This window comes from Protopterus annectens, chromosome 2.part0, assembly GCF_019279795.1.
Source record: "Protopterus annectens isolate FY-2018-M chromosome 2.part0, PAN1.0, whole genome shotgun sequence".
Classification (NCBI taxonomy): Eukaryota; Metazoa; Chordata; order Ceratodontiformes; family Protopteridae; genus Protopterus; species Protopterus annectens.
The window spans coordinates 594,672,405-594,693,263 of record NC_056728.1 but is presented as its reverse complement, the minus strand read 5'-3'; the positions used below and the strand labels follow the sequence as shown (position 1 = coordinate 594,693,263).

The following is a 20,859-nucleotide window of genomic DNA, read 5'->3' as shown; positions in this document are numbered from 1 at the left end:
CTAAACACACACTAGCTATGCTGTGTGAGAAGACCTATATCAGTGATGAGCACTGCATTTCACTACCTCTCTAAAGTAAAAATCAGAAGACAGAGGCCATAATCTCTTGAGACAGGTACTCTTTTGCGGCAACAGAACTGGCATGACTGTTTTGTTACTTTTTCAGATTTGGTCACTTTGAGAGTTGAATTGTTTGCAGTTTGTGACAATAAAGCTTTTTTTAAACAAAAATATCTTTATTGAATTATCACTAATGACATAGGCAATCATATATTTATATAAATTAAAACAAACTCTGTTGACATATTTATAGTTGCAACGATAATGCATTGCATATAATCTTCTCTACAGTCATTGTCAATTGAACATTACATAGCTCATTCAATTCCTGCTTTCCCTTAATCCTCATTACTCCTCTAAAACCGTATTCTGCATGTACTGTTCCCATATTCCCATTTTTTCTGTGTAATTTGCTCATACCCGTTTTAAAGATCCCACTTGCAGCTGTTTTATCTCTCTTACTGTATTCACTACTTCTAATAAGATTGGTTTAGTCTTTGATTTCCATTTTCTAGTAATTGCTTTTTTTGGCAGCCACAAGAATTAAACTTCGCAAGACCTTACTGTATCTAGGCAGTTCAGATCCTCTATCACAGCTCAAAAAAATATTTTCTTAGTTACACCTATGCTAACCTAATATTTCTGATAGAATGGTATGCAGGAAATTTTTAAAGTCTACCAACTGATTACACTCCCAAAAAATATCTCCTCATCGCCTCTTTCCTTCCCCATCACACCTCCAACATTTGCAATCTACCTGAGGAAAAATTCTTTGGAGTTTGCTTGGGGTATACAAATACCTATGCATTCACTTCCAAGCAAAGATCCTAAATCTTCACTTTTTTGTATATTTAGGAGCCATACATATATCCTCCCATTGTTTCTTTGTGAATTGCTTATCCAGTCTTTCTTCCCAATCCTTTATAACATCCTCTGGTTGATTCCTGTAGTTATCGTGCAATAATATGTATACTATACTATTTATCCCCTTTTTAACAGCAGCTTCTGTTCTACATTCAATTAAAAACTCTACCAGTGCTGGTCTTTCACTTAGAATCCCCCTATTCCTTTCTCTTTGCCTGTACTCTGATATCAGTCCGTGATAGGAAATGCAGTCTCTAGCCTGCATTCCAAATTCATTTTTGGCCTCTTCCCATGCTATTAACTTTCACTGTCTGATTATTTGCTCCCAATATCTTGGTTCCTTTGCTTTGTCTTCTGATGGTGGTGCAGCGGTAGCGTTGTTGCCTCACAGCAAGAGGTTCACCCATTCGATTCTTGGCTGGAGTGCGGGGAGTGCCTTCTGTGTGGAGTCTGCATGTCCTCCCTGCGGTTGGGTGGGTGTTTGAAAGACATGCGTAAATGGGCGTGCCTTTGTTGAAGGTTGAACGTCGAGCTGGCACCTCTGCGTTCGTCAAAATCTACTGCCAATCATTAGCGGACCGGAGTTCTGCTGTGGCGACCCTTAACTGGGAAAAGCTGAAAGACAACAACAACATCTTGGTTTCTTTGCCATTTTTCTCCAGTAAATTCCATCCCCTCTTGCCCATTCTCTGTACCCCTAATTTCAGTCATCCCTTTTGGCTCCTTTCTCCATTCCTGTGTAGGTGTAGTTCTTAGAATACTTTCTGGCACTTAATAACCATGTAGAATATTATATTTATGGTTATTTTCCTTAAAGACCTGAATCCAAAATCCCAGGCTCCTTGTTTCTTGAGCTCCCCCCTGTTTCGTCATCATCCCTTTCCACTTTGAATTTTAGCTTTCTGTCAGGTTTTTATCCTTTCAGTAGGACAAGTATGAGAGGGTTTTGGACATGTCAGTGAACTTAGGAAATTATCTGAGTTCTTTCTTTCTCCAGTTTCTCTGATCATTCACTTCCTAAGGTCCTTGAAGAATGGCCAAGCCTCATTCTGTCCACTCCTTGTTAGTGCAGATTAGTCTGTTACCAGTTCCTGTATACGTTTACTTTCCCATTTAATTGTGGCCCAGGTTCCAGGAGATCTGCTGTTTTGAAAGAATGATTACTTTTATATAGTTACCCAACTGCTGCAGTTTTTTTCTCTTCAGCTTTTCCACCTTCCAAAAACTATTTGGAAGTCCAGGTCTGCCAGTAAACCTTCATTGCCATGTAGAAAGTGAAAGCATTTCACTCTTTGGGTCTAGAGATTTCATCCTTGTCATGAGTTAGCCTATTTTGGGCCTGTCTTTTGATTTATTTCTCAGTTACTTATAAGTTCTTTTTCACCCTTTTATCATTCTTTGCTGTGATGGAAGGCAGGACTCTGGGCAAGCATCATCCTATTAAAATCCCAAGGATATGATAAACTCTTCATTTAACATCTTTTTAGATATTGTAATTTTACGCCTGCATTTTCCTAGCACCAGCTGATTTGACCCTGATGTTATTGCCCTAGAAGATTTTTTTTTGTGGTGGTCTCACACATTTCAGGTCATTAAATTTAGGAACTCCACACTCTTATTTGTAAGAAGCCATACCTGGTCTTCCAGTGAGACATGTGCATCTCTGAGGATATGTGCTCATTTCCTGTAAAGAGTGGTGCCCTAACTTTCATTCAGCCATTCCATTTACCTAATTGGCTTCATCTAGAGGCTCTGAGCAGGGTAAAATATAGGCTGCATACTGTGGAAGGTCACTTTCATTTTAAGTTTTCATGAGCACAGAGGTACAGGTCAAGTTGACTTTTTAGTTCTTCGCAGAGGATATGCTTCACTGACTACAAAAATTTTGTCCTTGTGACTTTGCCACTAAGTTTGTGTCACCACAAGCATAACAGTCCCTTGACCAATACATTTAATGACCTTTTTATTAAAGAGATGGCTGTTCACAGTGTTTTTTCAGAAATATGTCCATGACAGTGTTTGTCACAAACACTGTCATCATGCATATCCTCAACAAACATTACAGTTATGATTTTCATGTAAAGAATAATGCGCCTTTTGCAAATTTTTCAGGGAAATAATACCTTTTCAGATTTTTCTCTCTCTTACTTGAGATAATGACTAAGATTCTGTTTATGTTTCATCCACTAGATAATGGCTGTTGAAGTAAATTATATAGCCAGTATGTACTTGCCATGTCATTTAAAATTTGAGAGGATCCTCCACAACAAATATGATATTGCTGTCCTCTTTTCTCCATATCTATTTCTGCCCCTGGCCCTAGCTGTAATCTCTATAAGTTACTGTATTTTTTAATTGTGTATATTTGTAGTTTAGCCTATTTATAACTTGACTAGGGTCAGCAATTTATAGTCCCTTTGGTTTGCAGAGCCTCCCCCTGTACTCCAGTGCTAGGATGCAATATTTAGCATGAAATGGCCATGCCACAGCAAGTGTGGGAGCTCACCTTTTTTGAAAAGCCACACAAAAGTGCACAAGATAGATGTACTCAAGGTTTTTCCCCCTACTGAAGCCTTGTTGAAGATAATTTGATTTATTTTGGGTATTCACTGCGAAAGAAGTGGGAAAAGTCAGTATTCCCACCAATTCAGCATTTTGAAAGAGTTGGTCTCACGATAGACAGTGTGGAAAGCCTTTTTTTTTTTTTTTTTTTTTTTTTTTTTGTTAACCTGGTGGGTAGGCTGGTTTGAGGGCTCTTTTCACTTGTGTCCTGTGCATCCAAGCCGATACATACAGTAAAAGATGTACAAATAATCAGTTATATCAAGTTAACAGTGTAGAGTGTTAAACAGAAGAGGCACAGAAACAGATATTTCTTTTGACATGATAATGAAATGTGTTACATAACACAAAAGTAGTGTGCGTGTATGTGTGTATGTATATATATATGTGTGTGTGTGTGTGTGTGTGTGTGTGTGTGTGTATATATATATATATATATATATATATATATATATATATATATATATATAGGTTTACTATCAAAAAATCGAAAATGAAAAAAAAAAGTGTATGAAACTTCGACTTTTAACATCGGAAATGAACATTTCCGTATGTAACTAATGTCGAAAACAGCTGTTAATTGACGAAAATGTCGCTCGCGACATTTTCGACAATTAACAGCACTCCAACCCTTCCCTTAACTCCCTACCTAACTAGCTTAAACTCACACCCCCCCAACTTAATATTCGCAACTCCGAGATCGCACTACAGTGAGGAAAGGGATGTATTTCCCTAACCGCACTGTACCGCGATCCCCTTACATGAGCGAACATTATAATTGCGAATGCACAGTCCATTCGCAATGATAACGTTCGCTCACATAACCTGCCGAACTATGAAGTATTCGAACATATGTTGTTCGAATACTTCATAGCATTTTGATAGTGAACCTATATATATATATATATATATATATATATCAGTTTTTTTGTGTAAGAAGAAAAATTAATTTGCAACTTCTGTGCACAATTTCTTCTACCAGTTCCAACAATAATTTCAAATGTTCACATTTATAAAATAGTTATATTTACAAATGAACTGATTCTGCTGTTGTTGTCAGTCAGTCATGGGCTTTTACAATTTGGACTTCATCTGAAAGGAGGGTGCAATTATATTTTTGTTTTAAGTGTTTCAAGAGCCTTAAGATCCCCCCCTTCTCAGGCTTTGAAAGTATCAAAATCACTTACATACATTTATCCTTTTATTAGATGTTGGCACACAGCTTCATATTGTGTCCTGCTTCTTTGTTGCCTTTGCCTACATTTTGGTGCCATATATAAATTTACCAGTGTCTGTTCTTCTGAAGTTTTGAAATTCAAGACACCTGAAACAATATTTTCTTTCATTCTGAGTTGAAGTTTGAACTTGCATTTGTTTTCCGCATCCTGACCAGATATGTTACTGAGAAACATTTGCTTCTCAAAAATGTTTTATTTCATAAAGTGCTTTCTTATACATGCTTGAACTTGTGTGATTTTTTTATACCACACATAAGTGTCTAGAATCAGAGTCAACTTATGTCTTTTCCTGCTTATTAGCATTGTCAGTAAGGAAACACAGAGAACAGCTGGGGTTATACTTTTGTTCTTGTCTCACTGCAGACTATAAGTTGACCTGTTTAACTGATATGGTATGCTTCGTTATGAAGTATACATGAAACATGTCATTTTGTATACTGCCATCTGCTGAACAAAGCAAGCAGCTGTGTGTCTTTGCAAAATTTAAAACCATGGAAAATTAATCTAGTAGCCAGTTATAACTGAAAAAAAATTAACTTGTAACATCTTAAGTTATGAAGAGACTTGGTGTTAAGCATAACAGAAGGTCATGCCAGCTTTGTTGTTTCATTTGTATTCAGGATTTTATTTTGCTTGTAGATGCCAAGAGGAAATTTGGAGACTATTCACCATCGAGCACTTGTGCTGGCCCAAATTCGAAAATGGTTGGACAAGTAAGTAATAAGCATTGATTCCTTTTGTGGGGTTGTGTCGTGTTTTTTCTGGGATAATGGCATGCCTTTTACAATAATCTGTCATGTTCAGATGCTTTCTTCTTTTTTCTCTTTGAAATAGCTTAATATTCTGGGCCCTACTGTCCATTCTGTGTTTAACACCAGACATTAAAGCTGTCTGCATATTCATTTTTTTGGTGTCCAGCTTTTCAGTTATGCATGAGGAATAATACATGTTAATCAATACCACAAAGCCAGACTCATATGGGGTACCCCCTGTAAAACTACTGGTACAAATGGCAATGTAAGTGGAAAGTTCTAAAGATCCTGACTGTTCAAAGGATGGGGCTAGAGTACTTAACAGTCAAGAAAATGTCCAGAGGATCCATGTACCCAGCAATGTTTCAGCATGCAGAGCAGTTTCCTGAGTCATCAAGGAACTGATGTTGCGGCAACATTAACTTCTCAAGAGAAGAAATCCTCAAAATGCAAAGAGGTTATCATCCTTCTAAAAAGGAAGCTGTTAAAACTTGGGAGATAATTGAATACCAGGAATGTTGAAATCACTGCAATAACCTATTAATAGATTACCACAAAAAAAAATGCATCATCCATTATTCACTCTGTTTGCCTATTTGCTGAGTCCATCTTCATCAAATCCTTTCTGATAATTTGTAATGGTATCGAAGGACACCATGAAACCTGCCCCAATATCAATGGGAGCTGTTGCTCTGTTTTGTAAGTTTAAGGAAAGGCTTTGCATTCTCATCAAAACCATGGTCATAAAAGATTTGGACGGTCAGGAAGCTAAACTGCTCACATTCTCTGGTTTACCTGAGTAGCTAAGGGCATCAGTAGATCATACAGGAAGTTATACATAAGCTAGTTAATTTTTGTTTAATATGTTACATTCCATTTCAATAACATTAGTGATTTAGTGCAGAGTGAGAGAAAATTGCATTTTTTGTTGACAAGAGACTCATTGCGTGTCTTTTATATTTTTGACTTCTCTCCCAATTTAAACTTGCTTGGCTAATTGTTATGGTCAGTTATGCATTATCAGAAATGAAAGGGTTCATCATTGTCTTTTCTGTTTCTGCTTGGTATTAGCTTTGGGTGTTTCATAATGCATCATTGTCAGCGAGTAGTAGTCCTACTCGTGGTATGTCTAAGTAATAACTCCATTTTGGATATCTAATTATGTCCTATAAAATCCTGTGGAGTGCCTAGAAGTTAGTCTAAACTGTGAGCTAATGCTATGATGTGATGATTTACCAGAGTTTAACGTGATCATTTGAGGCATAATCAGGTGGAAGCCTGGGCTTAAGGTGGGAACTCTAGTTCTTTCATATATTATGTAAGAAAAAGTGTGACAGTCAGTAAGTGAAGATAGTACCACATATCATATTTTCCCAGACTTCCACCCAGCTGTGGCTTGGTGGATCATACTCTTGCCCCCAGGTTGGTGAACTGAGCCATTTGTAGGCTGGACACCTGCACATTGTTCTGTAATTGCCATCTTTCAACTTCAGAGCTGTCATTTATGTGCTAATGATCATGCAGTGCTTTTCAAACCGTACCTGCTAGGACAGTGCATTCCCTCCACTCCTAGGTCATTAAAACAAAATACACATTGGCTCTAAAGGTATTCCACTAATCCTGATATTCCTCATAGGTAGGTACTAGGCTAACCGCCCAAGGGCCTACGTAAGCCTAGCCAACAAGGTTCCCTGGCTTACGGTACCCAAGAAAGTTATTTCCTGTGCCACTGTCGAGCAGAGACACAGAAGTGATCCCGGGGGTGTATTTCCTATTTCCCATCCACTCATCAAGATTTTTCTTGAAGAGTACTAATGAAGAACTTTGTTTGACATAGATGGGTAGCCTGTTCCAGAGTATGGGAAGTCTCTGATGACAGGAATCTATACCTCCAGCATATCCTATTTATTGTGGTGACAAGGTTTAGGTCCCTAGAGCGTGTAGCTCGGAGGGATTGAGATTTCTTTAGGTGTAGCATGTCCAACAGCTCTGGGTTTGACATAGCTTTATATGTTAGGCAGAGATCACCTCGGAGTAGGCGATATGCTACAGAGTAAAGCTGGAGTTTTTTGAGGCTGTCAGTGTAGGGCATTTGTTTGAGGCCAGTAATCCTCTTTGTGAGGTATTTCTGTGGCCTTTCCAGCTGCTGCAGATGTCTTGTGAGGTACATTCCAAAAGGGGAGTTGTACCCTATACTGGGTCTAATGAGTGTCGAGTAGAGGGGAACAATGTCCTTTTTTTTTCCTGGATGAGAACTCTTTTATGATGAGGTGTGCCACGTAGAAGGACTTCCTGACTACTGTGGCGATGTGACTTTCAAAGGAGAGACTATTGTCCACCTGTGTCCCAAGGTCTCTTATCACGCATTGGTTAAGTAGATTGCTGCCTATGTGGTAGTTCATGGGTACAGATTTTTTACCAAAGGGGATGACACTGCACTTTTTGGCATTAAGCTTGAGGCCATGGCTCTGACACCAGGCATCTGTCTCAGCAAGGCCCTTCTGTAGGATGTCCACATCATTTGGGGACTTGACTATGGCTCCTAGTTTACAGTCATCTGTGAACTTTGTTAGCCAGAGGCCTTCTGTGTTAGCCTGTACTTCAGAGAAGTAGATACCTAACAGGAGAGGTCCCAGGACGGAACCCTGTGGTACTCCACTTGTCACTGCTTTGAGGTCAGATTTGGAGTCTGCACCTTTTACAGTGTGGGTTCTGTCAGTGAGCCAGTTAGCAACCCATCTTGTGACGTAGGGATTTATACCTAGTTTAGTGAGTTTAGCTATAATTCCAGAATGGGGGATGGTGTTGAAAGCCTTGGCGAGGTCAAGCTAGGCTGTGTGAACCACCTTACTCTCATCTATGGCTTTGATGACTGCCTCAAAGAAGTCGATCAGGTTCAGGAGGCATGATCTGCCTTTCACAAACCCAAACTGGGTGGGATCCAGAGTTTGGAGGTTACCAATGTCTTTGTTTATGAGTTCCATGATGATACGTTCCATGGCCTTTCAGACCAGGCTCGTCAGGCTAATAGGTTGATAGTTCCTGGGATCAGTGTTTGCTCCCCCTTTGTGGAGTGGGATAACTGTTGCTGTGCGCCATTCAGTGGTCAAAAAGCCTGATGCGAGGCTGTTATTGAACATGGTGCTTAAGTGGGGAGCCAGTTCGTTCTGAAGTTCGTGTAAAACGCAGCCTGGGATGTTATGGACTAAAATTAAGACACTGCTTACAGGGAAGGCTATATCTATAGGCGCTTGTAATTTGGTATACATTGGGGAGAGTAAAAGAATGTTTAGGACTTGGCTACAGGAGTATATCAGAGATATAAAAAAACAAAAAATAGAAAGCTCTGTAACCATTCACTTTAAGGAATGTCACAATAGTGATTATAAGTTATTGCAGGCTACTATTTTGGAAAACATTTTTATAAAATTGGGTGATGCTGCTATGTTAAAGGAAAAACTGTTATTTAAAGACTCAGTCTTTATTCTTAAAGGGAGAGTGTCAAGATTTTCTGCTACTGTCTTTGTTTTGGTTTAGGTGTCAGGTCATGTGATCCTAATATTTACATTCAGGCTGCTCTGACTCTTTCAGCTCAGGTTTCAGTACCCTGGGGGATGGGTAAATCTCACTTCCAGAAAGCCTAACAGTTTCCTGTGTGTGCTGCTTTTATTTACAGCCCATACTGACAGGGGAACTTCTCTTTGAAATGTAGAGAAGTAATGCTTATAAGGCTTACTGTTTTATCACTGTTTAGACTTCCATTTAGCATGCAGGCACTGCTCTGTATCTTCTTCATTATTTTCAGCAGCTATGGAAAAATGCAGGTTAATCAAATAGATCCTTACGTTTTAAATATAACAACATATGTGCCACAATTCTCTGATACTGTCTTGCTGCACTATTTTACAAAATTTAAAATTTCTTGCCTTTTTTACCTATACCTCACAGTGCTGCTATCATTATAGACCCTAACTTTTGTTTCTCCTTTTTGCTTCTTCCCTATCCATGCTCCTCACTTTTTTAATAAACACATAACATTTCTACCTCTTACTTTCCTTCTCCTAAAAATCCCCTCCTCTCAACTCTGCACTATAAGATATGTGTACTAAGTACAGTGGAATACACAAATAATTAAGTGACTATCAAGCAGAATTATACTGATCTGAATCGTATTTTGGTTAAGATCTGTAGTCTCATGTATATGGTCTCCTTAGTAATGTCTAATCTCTGTAATTAATATGCTACTAGGTTTCATGTAGTATATGTACAATTTATGTACTAGCCATTATTCTATTTACTTCCTTGTATGTGAAAACGATTAAATTTACTCTGAAACTTTTCTCCCTGGGCATCCCCTGTATATGGGCTTCCACCCAGTCATACTTTCACAGTCAACAAATGCCAAATACATGCATAAACACATACATACATAAGTAACTAGATAAATTACAGACTACCCTAGCTGTATGTGTTTTCTGTTAAACGTAATAAATACACTGGTTTCCTTTTATAATCCAGTCTGGAATGATGTTCACTTACAGATCTAACTGCTCATTGAGGTTCTTTTTCCATACATGTCCAGACTAGCACCGTGGTCATACTGCTTATGTCAATTTTTTTTGTTGCCGAATCATTCCTGAAGTGACTGCTCAGTTGCATAGTTTTTGCCTATTTTTCTGTAGATGTAAGACAGGCCAGTTAATTCCTATGCACATATTATTCATTTTAGAATGATTAGTCTTACTGTTGCAATGGCGTAAGGAAGATAACAGAACCAGAATGTCAGACTTTTTAGGCAGCACAGTACAGAATTACAAGGCACACAGATATGTCCCTTTCAGCTTATTGTTGTGGTGGGTCCTACTGGTTTTAGTTATTCTCTAAAGGCCCAATTATGGTGATACCTCTCAACCTAGTAGTTTCAGAAATCTACATAAGCCTTAAACATAAGGTGGAACCACTCCCCCAAAATAAGGGCAGGTTTTCAATACTGCCCTTATGAATAGAAATGGTTGTCTGAAGGAACTAGTCAGATAATCCAGTCTGTCGTTATTTAGTATCTTCAGTCCTCATGGATTTACATGCAGAGCACATTTATGATGAAGAGCTCAAATACACCAGTCATCCCTTTGGACTTTCTGGAAGACAAGGCCCTTGCCCTGTATTATGTCTCATACAGGCTTTTATAGGGGAGATCTATGCCTGGCCTACAGGGCATTGTCAGACACCACTCTGATGAATCTCCTGCATATCCACAAAATACCCAGCACCAGAATTACATGTTCTAAACACTTAAAGCTTGCCTGTGATATAAATAGGACCTGCTGCAGAGATAGGTATGTATCCCAGAGACTACTCCATCTATGGATCAGGCTCCCCATCTATGTGAAGCAGAGTTCCTCCCTAACTCAATTCATGAGCAACTTGTACAATTTATTTATTTATTTATTTCCAGTTAGTTTACCGGTGAAGTAGATTGTCCCCAGAGAACCCATTTTCAGCTGACGCCCGGGGAGAAAAGCTCCATGAAACACATTGCAGTAAGGATAGCAGTCGAATAAAAATAACAGTACATATCAAATAATACAAAGCGTGAGCACTGTTGCCCATAGTGTGAAAATATTGTGCAGATAAATTTTAACAAATTCACACAGTAAAAGTCAAAAGCTGTTTACACGATTTACAGAGTGTGAGACAATTGGATGGGAAATCACAAATTCATCCATGGTTTGGCACTTATGTCTCTAATGGACACAGGTAAGCTGTAAATGGTTCATCTCCCAGTCCCATGCTTACACTTATCAAGGTTAACAGAACGTGTCAGAGATTTGGGATGCATGGCTAAGCTTAAAAAGGCACTTGTGGTCGTTATTGTAGTAAACACCTATGAACCTATGAACAATGGTCATTTGTGAGCTCTGATTATTCAAGATGTCCTTTCTAGAGTACTACATGAAGTATTAGTCATGATGGAGGAGGAATAGTTCTGAATGATACAAAAAATGTAACATTATAAGCATGCAACATCGAAGCTGCACGGACCAAAAGCAGAGGAGAGTGATGTGAATTACACAGGGTGCCCGATTAACAAGTGCAAGGCGCAGTGTATTGTTTAAGTGCACCCTGCATCCATACCAGCCAAAAGACTGTTGTGCTGCAGTGTGTAGATTTCCACACCGGTAAACATGTTGTGTATGATATGAGCATGTGCACAAACACTGCTGGTGCAGTATGGCTGTAACACCATCATAGGTACTGTCCAGAAAAAAACAGTCATCCATAGGCATATCATAACAAATGGCTCCCCCATCACCACCACCACCAGTACCTACTATCCATATCTGTTACCAAGCAACAGACTTGAAATAGCCTATGTATGTGTCCCAAACATTCCACTAAAGCTAAAAATTCCATAAACAAACCCTTTCGATGAGTAAAGAAACACATCAGTAACTCCATAAACCAACCCTTTCATGGAGTAAAGGAACACATCTATACAAAAGTACATTATTTACTTATAATATGTGAGTTATCTGCTTCCATACCCTCTATCTGGCATACTCTGACTTCCTCATCTGGGTATTGTCACTACTACTTATTATAACAGTCCCCCAGATTCAGCAAGCCCTGCAAGGTGTGCAGGACTAGTGCATGAGCTCCAGCAGGCAATATGTCTGTCGTGCGATCCAGGAATAGGCTGTAGTCACGTGCATGAGTACACCTGCACTAGTCCTGCATGGACTCACTGCCTGTATGCACATCACCCCATTTTCATGTGAAATCCATGCAAATGAGGTGATTTTGCAATCCAGGAAGTTGTAAGCCAGCTGTGCAACAATAGTGTAATCTGCATAAATGTACTCAGCCACTAACCGAGTACATTTCTGAAAAATACAAAACGGAGCCATGATAGCCTCAAATAAAGGGTGTATATTATGTAGAAAGCATGTCAATGGCCAAATATATGGCCATTGGCATGGAAAACAGTTACAAAAAAAAAAAATTAACTTAATTTTTTTCTAGCCGATCTTGCCTGTTTAAGCATAGGACAGCAGCGCACAAATGTGATTGGGTGAAAATTAAGATAAAAAACTAAAATAAGCATTCTAACCAAAATCTCTATTTTGCCATTATAATAAATGGCAGGCAGAAGACAACATGGCCAGTGAATAGTGGATACTTAGGGGGGAGGCTCAATGAGGGACCTGTAACTATGCATCAGCAGGCAGTCCTATGCAAATGAGGGGAATGATACTGAATCCCAGATTTCCCCTGCATGTATTTCAGCACCCAAAAGTGTAAGAGCAGGAATAGCTTGGTCCTAACCTAGAAGTTAGCTGACATCATGGAGGGGTGTATCAGGCATACTGTAAGCAGATGCGAGTGCCCGTAGCTTAGCAAAGCTAAGCAAGGTGGTGTGTCTCAGGTTGCCAAGCACTCTTTACATTGCCTAAGCGGGTGTGCACAACACACACTGGTTTTAAAAAGGGGGAAAAAGTAAACCAGCAAATAGCAGCTCTGTGCATATTTGAGCACTCTGTTTACGTGGTGCACCCCCAGGCTTAAACAGGAAGGCAATGGTAAGGGAAAACAGCAGTCGGAAGGTAATCAGGGAGAAATAGCATAGCTGGCAGGTGAAATGTATCAGAATCAGCCAATTACCCAGGCAGCAGCACAGCCCAGAACACTACTTTAAACTATCCAAACACCTTTTCCTCTGGTTTTCCCACATACTCTACACCATTGTTGTATACAAGCGGGGGAATTTTAACAAACAAAAACAAGAAAATGATAGGGGCTGCAATAGCTATCATGCAACAACAAGTGGAAGAAGCTGAGGGTGGTGAGGATGACAATGCTGCCGACCAACCCACAGTCAGGAGATGGATAAGAGTGTACAGACCCAGGGTAACCTACCAGTGGCTACATGAGCTGTAGATAGTGGAGCATTATAGGGTGGACAGGGACCTCATACAGCAAATTGTTGAGCTGTGCCAGCCATGCCTCACACACACAACTAACAGAGGGGAACCCATCCCAGTGGATACCAAGGTATGTGTAGGCCTAAGAATGCTAGCTACAACAACCTTCCAAAGGCCAACTGGGGATATCATGTGCATCTGACAGGCAATCAGCATCCAGGGTACTCCACCAGTTCCTTGATGCCATGTCAGCACATGCTGGTGAGCATGTATATTTCGCCAACACCCATGAAGTGTTGGCCAGCAATATGCATCTCTTCCACCAAGTAGCAGAATACCCTGAGGTAGTGGGTGCTATAGACTGCAAGTACATATGCATCAAAGCACCACCCAGTGAGTGAGGTAGGGTCTACATCAACCACAAGGGCATCCCCTCCATCAATTGCCAGGTTGTGTGCGATACCCAGGGCATAATAATAAATGTGTGTGCTGGCTGCACTAGAAGCTATCACGATTCCCACATCTGGCATCTGATGCAGCTGTACCAGAGATTTTCCAAAGGGGACATCTCTTACAGTCACCTAGTAGGGGATGCTGGTTATGACTGGATCTGTGGCTGATGACACCCATCATAAATGCACACACCCATACAAGAACTCCATAATGAGGCACACACACTGACCATAATTATAATAGAGCGTGTGTTTGCGATGCTCAAGTCATGGTTCCGGTGCCTGTATACATCGGTGGAGCCTTGTAGTAATCACCAGCTACATGTACTCAAATAGTCATCTTATGTGCCATGCTACACAATATGATCCTGTGGAAACAGCTTCAGCAGGAACAGCACGGGGCAGGGTCACACAGCCCCCCACCATTGCCAAGGTCTGCAGAGCCACAGAGTGACTTGGAGGAGGAACAACATGAGCCTGCCCCAGTAGGAAGAACGAGGTGTGCTCGATATGCCCTAGTATTTGGCAAAGAGGCAACGCATAGCACATACACTGACACAGGAGGGACCCAGGGAATGACACTTTTCTCTGATGCACAGATACAGTAAAAGGGATGCCAAACATGACACTACCTGTGCCCAACCACATTTAGGGAGTGTACTATGTGCATCCGACAGAGGCAGCCCTCCAGCACCATCCTCAATACTGGCACACCCCCAAGGTAAGTCACTCACCTTACCAATTGCCAAATGGAGTAGTATGTGTTGTTACCTGTATCTATGATATTGATGTGAGCATGAAGGGAATCGGGTGGCTGAATGGGATGCCAGCAGATATTAGACACCTATAGTGGCAGCATGAGATCTGTAACAAATACTGGTGTCACCATAGTAGCCCGTACTACACATGGTGACAAAACCCCACTGCAGGAAATGTGCTGGCCCACATGTGTGACCATATGACACGCACATGCCAGTCAGGGAGGTTCACATACCCAATAAGAGTCTCAGCCAGCAGGACAGGTTTAAACAAACACAAACAAAGGCTGTGCTAAGACCTCTGAATGATGCCTGTGAGTAACCTCCCCCCCCAGGCCTACACAGACAGACTACATCAGGTCAGGTAGTTGGATATTAGTTCTGAAGGGTAGGAAGTTAGAAACTAATATGTAAGTCAATCAAACCTAAGATCTGTAGTACACTCATATGCCTCTAGTCAGCATGATAGGTTAGAAAACACAATGAAATAGAGTACCGGACATACCAGTACAGTCATAGCGAATGTGTACAAGTGTCAGGTGTGCCCCCCCAATCCTGTGTAGATGTAGAAACAGTCAGGTGTGCCCCACCCATATCCTAAGTAGACATGTAGTAACAGTCATGTGTGCCCCCCAATCCTATGCAGACATGTAGTAAGGTGTACCCCCCCCCCAATCCTATGTAGAAATGTAGTAACAGTCAGGTCTCAACCCCTCCACTCCCATGTAGCAATGTAGAAACAGCTGTACCTCACCCAATCCTATGTAGACATGTAGTAACAGTCAGGTGTGCCCCCAGTCCTATGTAGAAATGTAGTAACTGTCAGGTGTGCCCCACCACACTCGCTTGTAGCAATATAGAAAGAGTATGGTAGAGATCTAGTAACAGTCAGGTGTGCCCCCTCCATAAACTATGTAGACATGTAGTAACAGTTAGGTGTGCCCCCAATCCTGTGTAACAATGTAGAAACAGTTAGGTGTGCCCCCCCATACCTATGTAGACATGTAGTAACAGGTGTGCACCCCCAATCATATGTAGAAATGTAGTAACAGTCAGGTGTTCCCCCCCCCACTCCTGTGTAGCAATGTAGAAACAGTCAGGTGTGCCCCCCCCAATCCTATGTACATATGTAGTAGCAGTCAGGTGTGCCCCCCAATCCTGTGTAGCAATGTAGAAACAGTTAGGTGTGCCCCCCAATACCTATGTAGACATGTAGTAACAGTCAAGTGCCCTCACCACAATCTTATGCTCAAAAGTAGAAATGGTTTGGTGTGCACCCCCAATCCGATGTACACATGTATTAGTAACTATCAGGTGTGCCCCCCACTCCTATGTAGAAATGTAGTAACAGTCAGGTGTGACCCCAATCCTATGTAGAAATGCACTAGCATGTATGTGTAGGTATAATACCAGTGGAGCACAGATGCCCAGAGGTGGCCAAGGTAGCAGTTTAGATTGCAGCATTTGCACAATATGCAGGTATGTGAGTGTTAGGTTGGTGTGTGTTTCATTTGTGTGAGAGTGGTCAGTATGTATGCATGTTGAGGTTTTACCTGGTGGCCATTGCCCACTACTGCCGATGACAGCACCAAGTCCTCACAACTACAATGCACCAGACAATCCCCACCAGTATAACACATGCTATGAGAAAGCCATTGTAAATGTATGGTGGTAATATGTGTCACCACCTCAAAAATGGACATGACATGGCTGTTGGCCTAGATATACAAGCAGTACACAGGGAAATGTACCCCAGACATACAGTATATAATGTGTAACTGTGAAATGGACACACCCTTGAAATTGTACATACAGGTATGCATCACATTATCTGGCCCTGAAGTAGGGAATAGCGGTGTCTTCCGGCCAAACACTTGTAGATCACAAAGGTGATAGGACTGATGTAGTGGGGAACAGCTGATGCACCTGCACATGCCATCATAACTGGAATGCCATATGCATATCTGTGAGTCAGATGCAAGTAGTGCCCATAGCACACATGCACCCAGCTCACCCAAACACCAACCACAGGTACCTCTCTGGGCGGATACCTGCTGTTGGGAATGGGCATATGACCCCCACCTGTGTATGGCAATAGCAAAAGAATGCAGCATGCAGTGCAGGTGTCCCACACAGGTATGTCCCTAGCTGTAGGTCTCACCCTGCCAGCATCCACAACACCTGATCAATACAGATAGAAAGTATTGGCATGAACACCTAGCACACCTACTCGGTCACCCCAGGGGAATATACTGTATGGTGGTCTGGGACTGTAGGACTGACAGAATGCAACGGCTTGCTACAGCTGGCCTGCATCACCACAAAATGGCCTACAGGACCCTGTCAAAGGCCTGAGCCTCACACGTACTGCCAATGCATGTTATGTCATGGCCACCCAAAGAACAACATAACACACTCCACATAAGCCATATGCAAGGCCATGTGGACAAACCACAGTAACATGTCCACTGCATCAACTGTGGACCAACACCAAAATACAGCTGTGATGAGGTGATAACCTTAGAGAAAGTATCACAGAATGTATGCATAATGTATTGAAGAGGACAGAATAATAGAGGGGGTGTGGGAGCATGGGCAGCATGGAATGTGCAAGGTCCCACACACAGCTGTTTGCACATATTAACCTTGGCTGCAAACTTCTAAATTGGTGGCTACAAACCTGCCCATACACCACAATAGGGGTAATGTCCTGACTTATGACTCCTGCCTCTGGGTAACTTGTGTGACTCTGTACAGCTGTGAGGTATTGCCACAGCAAGATAAGGCCACAGTATCATGTTGATGGATGTACAAGTATGGGATCCTCTGTCAGCACTGTACCAAGTGGTTGAACTGGATGCACAGACCCAGCAGCAAGTGTCTGCAGCTCCCCCTCCAGAATGTCATAACTTTCCATGAATATGTAGGCATTTGCCCACAATACCAGACACAGCTGCATTCACCCTTGTTCCCCAGGCCATCACTGTGAGCAAGAATGTCCACCTGATAGTACTTGAGGATATAAAACACCACAGTGTATAAGACTACACATATCTGACTATCTCTGCTAGCACCAGTACCATGCAGCAGAAGTACCACAGACACAATCACCTACAGTACACACTATCCCTTGCACAGTTTGACCCCATATTGGCAAATCATCTACAGATATCCTGCAGAAACAGTTTGCTACCTGTAGTTGTACAAGATAAAGGTCTGCACTGCAGTAAAAACTATCTGGAATGGATCCACACATTCAATACAGAAGGGCATACTGGGCATGCTCACACACAAACAAAAGAAGCCCATGTCAGCAAACAGCAATGGCCCATACATATCTGACAGTTGCAGATGTTACTGCATACACTCCCCTGTCTGCTCCAGTCATGCTTTGCACACACGTTGGATAGGAATACAGACAACACACTATAATATGCCAAAAGTAGACATACATAGATGTGTGGAAGAGTGTGACAAAGAGTTATCCATCATGAGGCCTGTCCCACCCAGCACACAGCCAAATAGATACAACCACATGATGTGTAAATGTCACTCACTGTAAAAAGTAGCCACTTGTATCCATCATCATTACAGACTATGTGGTGCAAGTGCTAGCTGTGCAACATGACTGTACAAGGCAGTAGTCATCTAGCAGCTGTATACATGTACCTGCGGAATATAACCCTGCATGTGCCTGCATGTGTTGTGTCAACACCTTGATGAATGGGTTATGGCGATTCACACAAACTGCCATCCCCATAGCTTGATTATGATAAGCCTGCAGATGTCATCCACTTTGAATTACACCATTTGGAATGGAGTAGCCCAGTAATCTCTGTCGTGCATCCTAAGACAGCGTATGCTGTAGTATAATAAACTACTTAGGTAGGACTTCTAATCCCATACATGGCAATTTTGTGTGTGTGTGTGTGTGTGTGTTTCTGTCTGTGTAGGGGGTAATGTTTTTTAGGCTAGTCACACTCACTACAATTCAAATGCCCTACTTTGGCAAGGCTGCAGATGTCATTCACTGTGAAATACACCTTTAGAAACATGTAGCCCAGTAATATCTGTGGTGCGTCCTATAACAGCTTAAAGCTGCAGGTTGATATAGTACTTTGGTAGGGGTTATATAGTCCCACACATGGCAAGTGTGGATTTTTGTATGTGTGTTTCTACATCTGTGTAGGCAGCAATGCTTTTTAGGCAAGTCACACTCACATGACATACTTTGGCTAGGCTGCTGGTGGCATTAACTGTTAAATATACCTTTTGGGAATGAGTACTCCAGTAAGCTGAATGGTGCATCCTATAAATGCATAATGCTGTAGTGTAATAAACTGGTTGGGTAGGAGTTCTAATCCCAGACATAGCAGGTATGTGTGTGCCTGTGTTTGTCATTCGTATCCTGTGTGGAGGTGTCTGTGAATGTGTAAACAACTGGACTCATTGTGGAGCGTGTTTTACAAATTTCTTATATGGTGGCCCTCGTATATGTCACATGGTCCACCTTACAAGGATAACAGATGTTAAATAGCCAAGAGTCTGGGGTATCAATCCATACCCCTACATGTGGCATCAAGGCCTGGCGAAACAAAGTTAGCAACTCTTATATTACACAGAGACCAGCCCCAACCCATGTCTCGGACACAAACACACTTGCCTAAGCAACAACTGCTATGCTGGTAGTACACTGCATATTGCCCACAGATAATAACCATAGTGTAATTGCAGTGGATGACAGAGGGCATGGCACCCTGTCCATTAGTACCATACGCATGTACATGCAGACAGTGTGCCTTCAATATGCTGCCACTGGATGCCTGAAACACCTGTGGTGCCATACAATGTGACCCACAAAGCACATGCCATGCCTTATACACATGCCCTGTATGGACAGATACCACTGACACCAGGGAATACCTGTATCATGCTATCAATGTAGATGAACGGTCAACGTGCTGTCCATTACCTGTTCCCAGCACATGAGGCCAGGACAGGCACATCTGATTATAACAATCTGTGTCCACAACATGGGCTAGACACCACAGGTACATTTCCACAAGTCACTGTACATGCATGAGGGATGTGTGCACATCCCAGACAGCGTCCATGTTATGGACTAAAGAACACATACATAGCAAGCATTGAACAGCAATGCCCATACACAATAGTTACCCAGGTGACTGGATGGTAAATACCTTTAAAGCAGGAAAACTGCAGCACCAGGAAAATATCAGTTTGGGACAAGAATGTGATATAAAAGAACTTGAGCAAGAGGGAGTTTATAAATACTTGGGAATTGATGCAGTATCATCAATAAAACATGAACAAATGCAAATAAAACTTAGTAAGGAATACTTTAGAAGACTTAAAATAATCTTGAAAACAGCATTGACATATAGGAACAAAATCCAAGCTATACATTAAATCACTCTCCCTGTCCTAGCTTACAGTTTTGGACTGACTGATTGGCCCTAAAATGTGTTGGATAAATCAGATATTAAAACAAGAAGGATGCTTTATGCCCACCAAATGATCTATAAAAATCAGTGCATACCGAGATTATATATATCCCATTCTGAAGGAGAGATGGGCCTCCTTGAAACTGATTACATGTATAGATCTGCAACCGTGAGACTCTATACATATCTGCTGACCTCACAAGACCCAAACATAGTGAAAGTTTTGAAACATGAGGAGAATAAATCTAAGATGACTTCTCTGCTTAACCTAGCAGAAGCATATCAGCATCAAGCAGGAATGGAAATCAAACCAGAAGTAGATAAAAATCAGGCAGCAACTGAATGTGCCAAAAAAAAGAAATAATATAAGGTGAAGGACCAGACGAGAAGGTAAGAAATGTGGAAAATGCATAAATATAGTTGCAAGTTTAGAAAACTTCTGAAAGAACCTCATGTTGATCAGGAACAAACTCAGGAATGGTTAAGGAGAGGTGAATTCAAAACAAGAAATGAAAGGTTAATATTGGTGGCCCAACATAGTAGGCTACATACATGCTGGTTTACAAAGTCCACTGAACATGTGGGACAGACAGACAAATGTAGGTTTTGTAAAACCAAATTGGAGACAGTCGCACACCTTGCTGCTGGTTGTGGCACACTAATGGCAGAAGGACTGTATACTGAAAGACATAACAATGTGGCAAGCCTGCTGCACTGGGGATTGTGCAAACAATAAGGCAAAAAGATAAAGAAAAAATAAGTTAATGTGTAAATTATTAAAGCATT

General features: G+C 41.3%; 1 protein-coding gene across 1 annotated transcript in view; it reads left to right on the top strand.

The window, feature by feature from the left end:
• ELP1 (elongator acetyltransferase complex subunit 1) overlaps nucleotides 1–20,859 on the top strand; it is a 1,639,125-nt gene that overhangs the window by 845,516 nt on the left and 772,750 nt on the right. The window contains exon 20 of the mRNA XM_044060975.1: nucleotides 5,364–5,437. Coding sequence (XP_043916910.1) covers nucleotides 5,364–5,437 — 74 coding nt within the window. The remainder of the gene's footprint in view (nucleotides 1–5,363; nucleotides 5,438–20,859) is intronic.